Below are 12,311 nucleotides of genomic sequence, written 5' to 3'. Positions count from 1 at the left end.
GGTGACATTTGCTCCCATTACCGATTCGAAGTATTAGGTTGTTGCACAGAAAATGATCGATTTGGCAATCAAATGAAGTTAGTTGCGATTTTGCTGTATCAAACCACCACCAGTTGACGCTGTTGGTGTCGGTTAAGGAAGTGTAAATATTCCTACATTTAATCAAGAAGTCATTTCAGTTTTGACCATCGTTGTGAAAGAAAGAAAGGATGAAGAAGAACCAAGAACCTATACTCTTCCTGTATGAGTTCAAACTCGGTCATAAAGCCGCGGAGGCAACCAGGAACATTAACGGCGCATTTGGAGCTGATACAGTAAGCGAACGAACCACGGTGGTACGAAAAATTCCGGTCAGGCGACGTAAACCTTCAAAGTGAGTCACGTGGACATCCAGGACCATCGATTGACAACGACGAGCTGCGTTTGCTAGTCGAACCCGACATTCGTAAATCTGTGAGAAACATTGTAGAAAAACTGGGCGTACACTATTCGACAGTTTCCTGGCTGGAAAAGCTCGACAAATGGGTTCCGCACGCCCTTACGGAGCAAGACATGGGGTTTCGAATGGAAATGTGCAGTTTTTTTACTCTCCCGCAACAAAAGCGATCGCTTTTTGCGCAGAATAGTGACATGTGATGAAAAGTGGATATTATACGGCAATCGTCGCCGATCAGCGCAATGGCTAGATACTGACGAGCCACTGAAGCATATGCCGAAACCGAGTCTCCATCCGAAGAAGGTAATGGTTACTGTTTGGTTTTTGACTTACTGCGAATTGCTGTGTTGTTGCCGTGCGTGGAATGTCCACCCCGTATTTTTTCGACTTCACTGAGTTCCTTTCTCGTAATCATAAATAACAATTTGGTCATTTTCACTGCATGAAATCAAATGTTTACCATTTAGCGAAAAATCGATCTTCAAAAAAAACTTTATTTTATTTCATAATTTAAAATATAGTGCTAACAAAAACTTCATAACTTTTAATCCTTTTCTTACTTAATTCACAAATCAATTGTCACCCTATCCATTTTTTTAATTCAATTATTTTTTTACTAAATCACAGCCTGCTCCGCCACGGAGAACACTGGTGGTGGCCACTGTCAATCGAATTAACAACATTCGAAATAAATTTATTTCGAATGTTGTTATCACATCGGTCCGCCCCCATTCCCCATCATACGGCGAAGCGAACGCGACGTTGATTTGGGGCGCAAACGGGCTTCAGTCTGGATAAGGAGACAGCCCTTTTCTGTCCCCCGATCTCGAGCTGGAAGAAATGCTCTCCCCGCTCGAGAGCACGGTACGGGCCCTGGTGTGAGGGCTGCAGTGGCTTCAGGACAGCATCCGTTCTGACCAGGACATGCGCGCACGTATCCAGCTCCCCGGGCGCGCAGGCAGGTGTGGACAAGTGTCGTGTGGGAAGTGTGGCTTTCATGTGGCGAAGGTTGTCAGCAGCAATCCTGAATCTGTGAGACCCGATCTCTTGTCGAAGACCAGATCATTTGGGAGCCTTGGATTCTCCCCGTATACCAGCTCCTCGGGGCTAGCAGCAAATTCCTCTCGGCGGGTTCTTCGTAGGACAAGAGGCAAGACCTGAGTTCAGGACGGATCATCGCGAGTCATAATGGCCGCTTTCAGCGTCCGGTGCCAACGTTCTAGTATCCCATTGAATTGTGGGTGGTAAGCCGTAGTTCGCTGACGTTTGAATCCCCGGAGTTTGCCTAACTCCGAGAAAAGGGTGGACTCAAATTGCATTCCCTGATCAGTAATGATCACTCCAGGAACGTCAAAGGGGGGATCCACCCTCGACAGAGGGCTTCGGCACAAGATTGCGCCGTAATGCCCTTCAAAGGTACTGCCTCATGCGTAAACCTGCCGATGATTGTAAGGCAATACCTGAAACCGTGCGAGTCTCGCAAAGTCTTACGATGTCGAGGTGTATGGTGTGGAACCGCTTGGTAGTGTGGGGAAATGAGACCACTCCTTTACTTACACACCTGGTGACCCTACACTTTTGGCATGCGATGCACTCTCTGGCCCAGAAGTTGATGTCCTTATTCATGCAGGGCCAGAAGTATTTCTCGGTGACTAACCTATTTGATGTCCTGCACGGAAGACACCTGTCAATCGAATTAACAACATTCAAAATAAATTTCGAATGTTGTTAACCCCGCTGCGCCACATGGTTATCTACAGCTGGAGCTATCCACTATTCTTTTTGGCACTTGGAGAAACGATAAATGCACAGAAATAATATGTCCAACTCGAGGAAATACACCAAAAATTGAGTATTTAACGGCCGAGATAAGTCAACAGAGATGGTGTGATACTCCTTCATGACAATGTACGACTTCATGTATCGAAAACAACGCTTCAAAAGTTGAACGAATTGCAGTATGAGACTCTGCCTGATCCACCATATTCACCGGACCTTTCACCAACCGGCTACTACTTTTTTAACCACTTGGATCATTTTTTGGCGGAAAAACAAATTAGGAATGAAGGGGCTCTCAAAATTGCCTTCGACAACTTTATCAACACCCGACAGTTTGACTTCTAGGAAACTGGCATACATACTCGTGTATCTCGCTGGGAAAAGTGTTTTGAATCGACTGGCACCTATTGTGATTGAATAAATAAATTTTTATAAGCTTTATAGTCGTTTCAAAGTACCAAATCGGCCGTTTCATGTGCAACAACCTAATATTTCTCTATCTTCATACACAAAATATATTCCGGCTTTTGCTTGATTTCATTTTAAATCTGCCATTAGATAGTAATAATATCAGATTTATTACTATCTAATGGCAGATTTGAACAAGAGTCATTCAGTTATCCCAAAGCTACATGTTTCGAACGTTGAGATAGCATTTATACAAACTTGCTTTTTGGGGGTACAATTCACCATCCCCTGAAATAATTTTAGAATTTTCCCACAACTAATTTGCATTTCACTTTCATATGTTTACATTTTAACGCAGGGAGTACTCGAAAATCCTTTGCTAGCTATTTTCAGAGCTTCCATGATGAAGGAGTCACTCAAACAAATTACCCTCAGTATACGTTGCCCCGTTGCGGTTTCAGATCCCCTAGTTTAAATTCAGGATGCCATCTGAACTACATACTAGTTATATCTTCAACCAGTTCCGCAATTTATTTGGTATTCAGAGCATAATTCTCTCACATTTAATCAAAAGTTACCGACAATATCTATAAGTTTGGATTTACCCTAACTCTCCCCAGAAGAACTTCCATTGAGTTGCCTCAACCTAGAAGCTCCTCTTTCATATAAAATTCATCCCATTAAGAACATCATTTAAATTCACAAGGAGCAATTTCTAATAAAACCGGGGTCAGTCACGAATTGCAAGCACTGCCAAATGAGGCAAACAAACTCCAAATGGAAACGCTCCTAATTTCAATTTGAATATCATCAGATATTGCACTCGAGCATAATTAAACAATAATTGCATTGCATTGCAAACTTGCTGGTAGCGACTGGGGCAAGAGAAGGATTTGCATTGCAGTGGAAAATTTGCAAAAGGGAAGAAAGTTGCCATGGTAACTTCCGGTTGCATCAAGAAAGTGTCATTTGCAGCATTCCCGTGCTTGGTTTGGCTAAGGTTGTTTGCACAAATTGTGGCTTAAACGGATACCATTTGTAGCATCTCGAATAATTATAAACTGAGATAATTACCGAGGGCTTTAGTGGGATGAATCGCTGAAATTATGAGGATTATACATATGTCTGGCTGTACAAACTGCTGTATGTATATTGGATGTACTAATTCTTTCTAAAACCACGAGGTAGATTTCAAAAACACTACACTCAATTTAAACGTAGATAAAATACAAATCGGGAAACCAAGTCGAATTTGCTCACAATGACATTCTTCTAATTTCACAGGATAAGTAAGCTCCATAGAGTCCTAATAACGAACCGACTTAATTTCTTTCCTTTCTCTTTCTTTTATCCCCAGAACGATCTTCATCGTGCCATGCAGAAATCTCAGTCTGCCTTATCACAGCAATTGATGATTCTGTCGGCCACTTTGTTGTGTCTTGTGTTTACCAGGTGAGTGATTTAGTTAATTCCACCGAGTCATTATGGCCCTCATTATTACACCTGCCGGTGATAAGATACCATACAAAATGAGTTATTTGGTCGTGTGTCTCCTTCCTGAACGTGTCCTTATTAATCTCTTCACAGTGTCTGCGGTATCCAACACTTCCAACGAGCTGGCCATCGCCACCTGAATCTATTCCAGAGCACATACTATGTGGTGGTGACCTTCTCAACGGTAGGTTATGGCGATTTCGTGCCCGATATTTGGCCATCGCAACTGTATATGGTCATCATGATTTGTGTTGCGTTAATTGTCCTTCCTACCCAGGTGAGTATTTGTTCATGAGAATTTGTTTTATTGTTATTATATGATCAATCGGATGTTGTAGATTTTGTTCAGAGCAGTTAAGAAAACATATTTTGTTTATTTACTCGTCTTCCTTTCATCAGAGAGTTATTTCGAATGATAAAACCTTAAGAAGCATAATTCCAGTATAATTAACATATGTAAACTTATGGTCAAAGGGTAGTATAGGTCCCAGGGCGAAACGTGGATTGGTACTCAGGATGGAGCATAAAACCTGAGAAATGCCTGCTGAACCAATACCAACAGCTCTACTACCAAACCCTATCTCTACCTCCACCTGGTGACCGCTGGGAGCTCTTTCTTAACAAAAAACTGAAGATGGAGAAGGATGAAGGCGAGTCTCCCGCGCCTAAAAACGGGACAAATTGTACCAACTGGTCCTCCAGGTTAGGGGTTGGGTAGGTCTGACAACCCTACATGGAAAACAACTTGTTACGAACCCACAACAGGAGCCTTGGACTGGACGAAAGAAAAGTACAGAGAGCAACCGCACCAGGCGCGGAAGTTTTATCAACAAGTCAGCAGGATGAAGCCCTACACACCTCGATGCTCATCCTGCCGAGACAAAGAGGGAAATCTGATTTCCGACAGGAAGGGCATATTGGAGCGATGGGTTGAGTACTTTCATGAGCTACTAAACAACGAGAACATCGGCGAGTTGAAGGTCCCGCCAACTGAAGACCACGGACAAATACTGCCACCACCAAGTTTAGGAGAAATAGTCCGTGCAATTCATCGACTAAAAAATCATAAGTCGCCAGGAGCCGATGGAATTACAGCCGAATTGGTTAAATATGGAGGGCACCAATTACACCAAGTGGTTCATCAACTTGTGCTCAAGGTATGGGGCAGCGAATCAATGCCTGACGATTGGCAACGAGGCATTATCTGTCTCATACATAAAAAGGGAGATATCACACAGTGCAGCAATTATAGAGGTATCACATTGCTACCATATATAAGATATTCTCCGCTACCTTACTAGGCCGGATAGCTCCATACGCCCAGAACATCATTGGCCCATACCAAAGACGCTTCGCTCCAGGCAAATCAGCAACAGGTCAGATTTTCTCTCTGCGACAAGCGATAGAAAAACTGTTGGAATATGGACAACAGTTGCACCATCCATTCATCGACTTTAAAGCCACCTATGATAGCATAGCCAGGGTAAAATTGAGGCCGGATAAAACTAGCAGGATCACTGTCAAGACCATTCGACATCAACAACGGTCTACGACAAAGGGATACCCTATCATGTGTCCTCTTTAACCTGGCCCTCGAGAAAATGATCCGTGATGCTGAGGTAAATGCAAGAGGTACGATCCTCTTCACGTCCACCCAACTACTGGCCTATGCTGACGATATCGACATCATGGGAAGAACCACCCGAGACGTACAAACTGCCTTCATCCAGATCGAGCAGGCGGCGCAAGATCTTGGACTGGACATCAATGAAGGCAAGACAAAATATATGGTGGCAACGTCAGCACCGAAAACCAGCCAACCAACAACATCAAACCGCACTGGTCAAACGGGAAGAGTAAAGATAGGAGAATACAGCTTTGAGATCGTTGTTAATTTGTCCTATCTAGGGTCGAAAATCACAACCGATATCAGCTACGATGATGAAATCTGCGCACGGTTGTTGTCAGCCAACAGAGCCTATTTCAGCTTACAAAGACTGTTCCGCTCGAAACGTCTCACCATATTGTCAAAGCTCTTACTGTACAAGACAATGATCTTCCCAGTCCTCATGTATTCCTCGGAAACTTGAGTTGTTAGCAGACAAAATTGCGAACTCTTGGCCGCGTTCGAGAGAAGAATTTTCCGAAGAATTGTTGGCCCCCTACGTGAGGATGGACGATTCCGTAGCCTACATAACGACGAAATCTATCAACGATACCATGACTGTCAGGTTGTGGAGCTTCAATATTTTCAGACGAACCTTCACGGCCAATTTCGCCACTTTCTTAGGTTTTTAGGATAGCTATCCCATCTTGGTCAACGGCCAGCCCAGTATGGTATTTTACCATCCCCTACTAAGCGAAGAAAGATCGTTAAGGTTGCGAAGAAGAGCGTCCGCCAGCCTGCCGTCGCAAAGCCAAAATAATCCTGATATTCTTTTCGTCGGACATCGTCAACATGGAGTGTATTTGGAATACTCTACACTAGAGGGACATTCTGGCGAAACTGGTAGCTATTATCAGAAGACGTAAAATATCAAGTGTTGCACCGAGGTCAAGTCTCATAAGAGCTTACTGCCGTAGTTCGCCCGAATTGCATTTTGTCCCCGACACTTTTCATTTTCGTTATCTGTGAGTTTATTTATGTTACCTTGGCTGAGTAATGTGCTGAAGCTTAATGAATTATGTTACCCTTCTTCAAACACCTCGAGTAAGGTCATGGCATCTGTTTGCATCCCAAACCGAGTCATGTCCTTGGCTAAATTAGATAGATTAGGTTAGAAAGTACATAAATGAGGTCGGATTGAAGGTAAATATTGCTGACTGATTGGCACTCGTATATCGCAGTCTTCATATTTGAGTAATGGGTAGAATGAATAGGAGGGGCTATTGAACTTGATATCACTCGACACATGAACACCACTAAATCCACCTGCGCTGTTTTGTCAAAAATCTCAACCACAGGATCAATTTGAGCTTATTCCGCGCCAATGTCCTCTTTCTGCTATATAGCACATGGAAAGTGACCGTCACTGTTAGTTGGGAGCTCCAAACTTTCTTCATTTCATGTCTATTATTAGCGTATTCCGATCCGAGACAATAAAAATTGAAGAACTTCTTCGGCCAGATACCCGTGAACGTCGTACTTTGGCAGTCACGTATGCCGGGGATAATAAATATTCACTGACTATAAGGAATTTTGGAAATTTTGCTTTTGAGGATGACTTCAGTCAGTGCAACTGCCAGCCGAGTTCAACACGTATAATTGAAGTTATAAGTTAGTGCTATTGCTTCAAAGTTTTCTTCTTTTTGTTCAGTCTTTGTCCCGTTCAGAAGCAAGGGCGTGATCGATTTCGTCATTTGGCTCTATCAAATGTCTGATTTGAATGCAATCTCGAGGTGTTTAAATCCCCACCAGCGTATCAAGCCATCGTTGTTTTGGCTTGCCTTTTGGTCGTTTACCATCGACTTCGATATTCAGACCAATCTTGACAAGTGAATTCTTGTTAACGCGAACTGTGTGGCCATACCATCGAAGACGCGTCTCTCGCAATTTTTCCACGATCGGTACAACCCCATATCGATCGCAGATATCCTCATTTCCGATTTGATCAAAACATGCCACACTACTAGTCCAACGCAACATCTTCGCCTCCATTGCCACAAGACGCCTTTCATTTTCTTTTATAGTCGGTCAACACTCAGAATATAGAGAGCGACAGGACTGACAACATTACGGTAAATTTTAGATTTGGGACGTTCGTTGATACGTCGGTCACAAAGAACACCAGTTGTGGAATGCCACTTCATCCAGGCTGCATTAATGCGTGAAGCAATTTGATAACGCAGTTCTCCATCGTGCAGTTCTGGGCAGATCGCTGCCACTGACAGTGATTGTGCCTGTTTCATGGCCATCGGTCGTCAAAAATTCAGTTTTGCTCAGATTCACTCTGAGACCATGTTGCGTGAGGCGATCATTCCATTTCTGGACAAGTTGCTCGAGACCATTTTTGCTATGTGATGCTAGGAAAACATCACCTGCATAATGCAGTGTATAGCGTGCTGGACGTTGAATGTCCCGTGTGACGGTGCCCATAACAAGAACAAAGAGGAGTGGTGAAAGGGCTCTTCCTTGATGAACACCAGCAGAGATACGAAGCGGTTTTGATACACCCGCTACACTTCGGACTTTACTTTTCGGATCGTGGTACAGCAATCGATCCCAGCGCACGAGTTCGTCTAGCACTAAGTGCTGTCGTATAGCATGCCAAATGAGTTCGTGTAGCACCCGGCCAAACGCTTTGTCTAGATCCAGAAATACAATGCAAAGAGGGGAATGCTTTTCACGATGTTTCTCCAGGAGTAACCACGCAGCGGGTATTGCGTCATTAGTTCCGCAGTTTTTGACAAATCCGGCTTGATTCACGGTTAGTTCAACGGTTTCGCGAATACGGTTGTCAAGAATGCGTTCAAGAATCTTCATGGTATCGGAAAGTAACCGGATCGGACGGTAATTTGAACATTCTGATGGACTATCCTTTTTTTCCCATGTTGGAACTGTAGCACTTTCTTGTCAGTCGGTTGGTGTTCTACCTTCCTGAATAATCCGATTAAAGAATTCATTGAGTCACAGTGTTGGGTCTCAGCTCTTCCCTTTCCAGAGCTCAGATGCGATGTCGTCAGGTCCTCTGGCTTTCCTCGATTTTGTGGCGCGGCAGGATCTGCGGCATTCGAAATTTATTTCGAATGTTGCGGATGCGGACGGGTAGATGGCGAACTCTCCACTCACTAATTTTCCGAACGCACCCGGGGAGTGGAGAATTAGCGGCGAAAAATATGCCGTTGGTTGGGACAGTAAGGACCGCATGGAAATAAGTCGGTCTCTTCTGTATCCAACCGCGGCGGTGAACACTCGCGTTTTCCTCTTAAATTCAAAATATTGTAATCAATTACAACTCGGTAAATTTCGCACTAGAAAATTCTATCTCATTTAAAATTGACGAGAGTTTGTGAGTCATTTGCTTGAAACACGAATAAAGTGAAGAACTTTCCAATTTCGAAGAAAATTATCCTAAAAAGTTATACTTAAGTGGTGACCCCGATACTAGAGCCCGTCGAGGAAAACGCACAAGCGCCGCCGCCACAATCATCGCCACCATCTAGACGAAAAGGCCACCAAGGGCAGGAAATAGCTGCGATTCATCAACATCTTTTCTACGCACAATATAATTGTGCTACGAGCCGACGACGTAAACAACGTCGCATAGCAAACCTTCCGCACTCTACGACGGGCATAGGCAGGCACTTCGCATAAGCGCATACATCCCCGTCCGTCTACGGGTCCAGTCAGCCAGTTGTCCAGCAACAGCAGCACAAAGATCAGCAGACAATTATACTCGACAACAGCAGCAAACGGCCGTCCCTAGCACCGCCAACGCCGCAGCTACAGCCCGACGAATTCAAACCAGCGCCGCCGTCGAGGACAGCTAGTAATATCAATTTCAAATTTATTTAATTATTATTATTATTATTTATTGTTATATCAAGTGAAATTATTATCGCACTAATTGTTAATTATATTTAAAGTAAAATTGTGATAATAATAACCAAAAATCGCTGCAAGAGACGGCGTTGAAGTGTTTCGCATCGCGGGTTCTCCATTTCCTTGGTGTTTTTGGTCTGCGCTGGAGAGCGTCCGCTTCGGTCGTCGTTTTTCTCGGTTCGTGCGTGCATTTGTGGGTACGGCCTGCCGTGTCGGTGTAAATTTCACCGCGTTTCAGTATAAACTCACCGCGTCTGCATCACAAACTCGTACTTTTCGGTAAGAAAAATGTCGTTTGACAATAAAGACGCGGCAGGCCCTTCGGACCCACAGGTGACCGCCCTCGCCGTACGCGTTCCTCCGTTTTGGCGGCGGAACCCCGAGCTGTGGTTCGTGCATTTGGAAGCGCAGTTCCAAATGTCCGGCATCACATCGGACGCGACCCGTTTCAACTACGCGGTGGTCGGCCTGGACGAAGAGTCCATACTTCTAGTGTCCGACGTAGTGAAGTCGGCATCGTACTCTCAGCTCAAGAGCGAGTTGATCAGGCGCCTGTCGGCAAGCGAGTCGGCAAAATTAGACCACTTGCTGGCGGGTTTAACGTTGGGTGATCGAACTCCCAGCCAATTGCTTCGTGAAATGAGGCAATTGGGTGGGAGCAAGATCGGCGACGATCTGATCAAGTCGCTCTGGCTGCGTCGACTCCCGGAGGGCACGCAGGCGATCCTAGCCTGCGTCTCCGGTTCCTTGGAGGAACTAGCAGCGACGGCCGACCAGGTACAGGAGGTGTACGTTCGCCCAACCATAGCGGCCGTTCAACCACAGTCGGATGAGGTGAGCGACTTACGGCGCGAGATAGCGGCTTTAACCGCCAGCGTGGCCGAGATGCGGGCGACGTTGGACGCTCAGCGTTCGAGTGCCAGGTCGCGAGCTCGCTCACGGTCTGCCACACGAAAAGGGCGTTCGGGTAGCAGGTCGTCAAGGCAGCCTGCGGACCAAGGTATTTGCTGGTATCATCGTAACTTCGGAGATAAAGCGACAAGATGTACGCTACCTTGCAAATTCGCGCCTACCGCAAAAAACTAGGTTCGCGGGGGGTCTTGGCGACGGCCACCCAGAGCGCAGCGCCACGTCGCCTAACTATTTTCGACCCCCTCAGCAGGCGCAACTACCTCGTCGACACGGGTGCGGAGGTTTCGGTTCTTCCCGTACCCCAGCATCATCGACTATACCCACAACCCCTCAAACTGGCGGCAGCAAATTCCTCCCGCATCAATACATACGGGTACAGGCAAGTGGACGTGAGTCTTGGCTTGCGTAGGACGTTTCCGTGGCGTTTCATCCTGGCGGATGTCAGCTTCCCCATATTAGGCGCAGACTTCTTGTGTCACTATGGGTTGCTGGTGGACTTGCAAAATAAGTCCTTTATAGACCCCACAACCAAACTAAATTCGTCGGGCCAAATGGTATCTCACGCTGACAATAACCTTTCCGTTCTTTTGGAAGACATCTCCGACTCTCGTGTTCGGACACTCCTCCAAAAGTTCAGCCAGATTACTACCGAGTGTAGTCTCTCGAAACCAGTGAAGCACAATGTGCAGCACCACATAAATACTACTGGTTCCCCGATTTTCTCAAAGGTGCGTCCTCTACCACCCCAGAAACTGGCTATCGCGCGGAAAGAATTTGAACAACTTGTTCAACAGGGTATCTGCAGGCCCTCAAACAGCTGTTGGTCTTCCCCTTTACATATGGTCCCTAAGCCAAATGGCGAATGGCGACCCTGTGGGGATTACAGAAGGCTAAACGCACAGACTGTTCCTGACCGATATCCGATTCCAATCATCCACGACTTTGCGCATCACCTCGCGAATTGCCGCATCTTTTCGACCTTGGACTTAGCCAAGGCATACCACCAAATCCCAGTAGCTCCTGAAGACATTCCAAAGACGGCAATATGCACACCCTTTGGACTCTTCGAGTTCACCCGAATGACTTTCGGATTGTGCAATGCGGCGCAAACCTTTCAAAGGTTCATTCACTCAGTCCTGCGAAACCTCGATTTCTGTTTCGTCTATTTGGATGATGTTTTGGTCGCTTCTTCTACTGAGTCTGAGCACTTAGCCCATCTCGAGTGCATTTTTCAACGTCTCCTTGAGGCCGGTTTAGTCCTAAACGTTGAGAAATGCAAATTCCTTCAACAACAGGTGAGATTCCTCGGCCACTCCATTTCCTCTGAAGGAATACAGCCCGACCCAGACAAGGTGCAAGCAATCACAAGCTTCCCGCGTCCAAAAACAGTGAGGGAGTTGAGGAGGTTCTTGGGCATGCTAAACTTTTACCGTCGTTTCCTGCCCAAGGCCGCCCATCACCAGTCCGTTTTGAACGCGTACTTGTCTGGACCCAAAACAAAAGACACACGAGAGATTATGTGGTCTGAAGAGGCTGTCCGCGCGTTCAACAAATCCCGACAGCAACTGGCCGATGCTACACTTTTGGCATTTCCTCATCAAGATGCACCCCTAGCCGTTTTTGTTGATGCCTCTGACATCGCAGTAGGTGCTGCCCTTCACCAAAAGGTGGACCAAGTTTGGCAGCCGTTGAGCTTCTTCTCGAAGCAGTTGAATCCCGCTCAACGGAACTACAGCACCT

The 12,311-nt window shown here is 45.7% G+C and overlaps 1 protein-coding gene across 10 annotated transcripts in view; it reads left to right on the top strand.

The window, feature by feature from the left end:
• The window catches only part of LOC119654275 (potassium channel subfamily T member 2), a 766,604-nt gene that overhangs the window by 564,311 nt on the left and 189,982 nt on the right, over positions 1–12,311 (top strand). For all 10 annotated transcript variants that reach the window (XM_038059612.1, XM_038059632.1, XM_038059605.1 and 7 more), the window contains 2 exons: positions 3,981–4,075; positions 4,211–4,394. In XM_038059612.1, coding sequence (XP_037915540.1) covers positions 3,981–4,075; positions 4,211–4,394 — 279 coding nt within the window. The remainder of the gene's footprint in view (positions 1–3,980; positions 4,076–4,210; positions 4,395–12,311) is intronic.

This window comes from Hermetia illucens, chromosome 1, assembly GCF_905115235.1.
Source record: "Hermetia illucens chromosome 1, iHerIll2.2.curated.20191125, whole genome shotgun sequence".
In the NCBI taxonomy this organism is placed as follows: Eukaryota; Metazoa; Arthropoda; class Insecta; order Diptera; family Stratiomyidae; genus Hermetia; species Hermetia illucens.
Note: the sequence above shows the minus strand (reverse complement) of the source record. Positions and strands in the feature narration are given on the sequence as shown.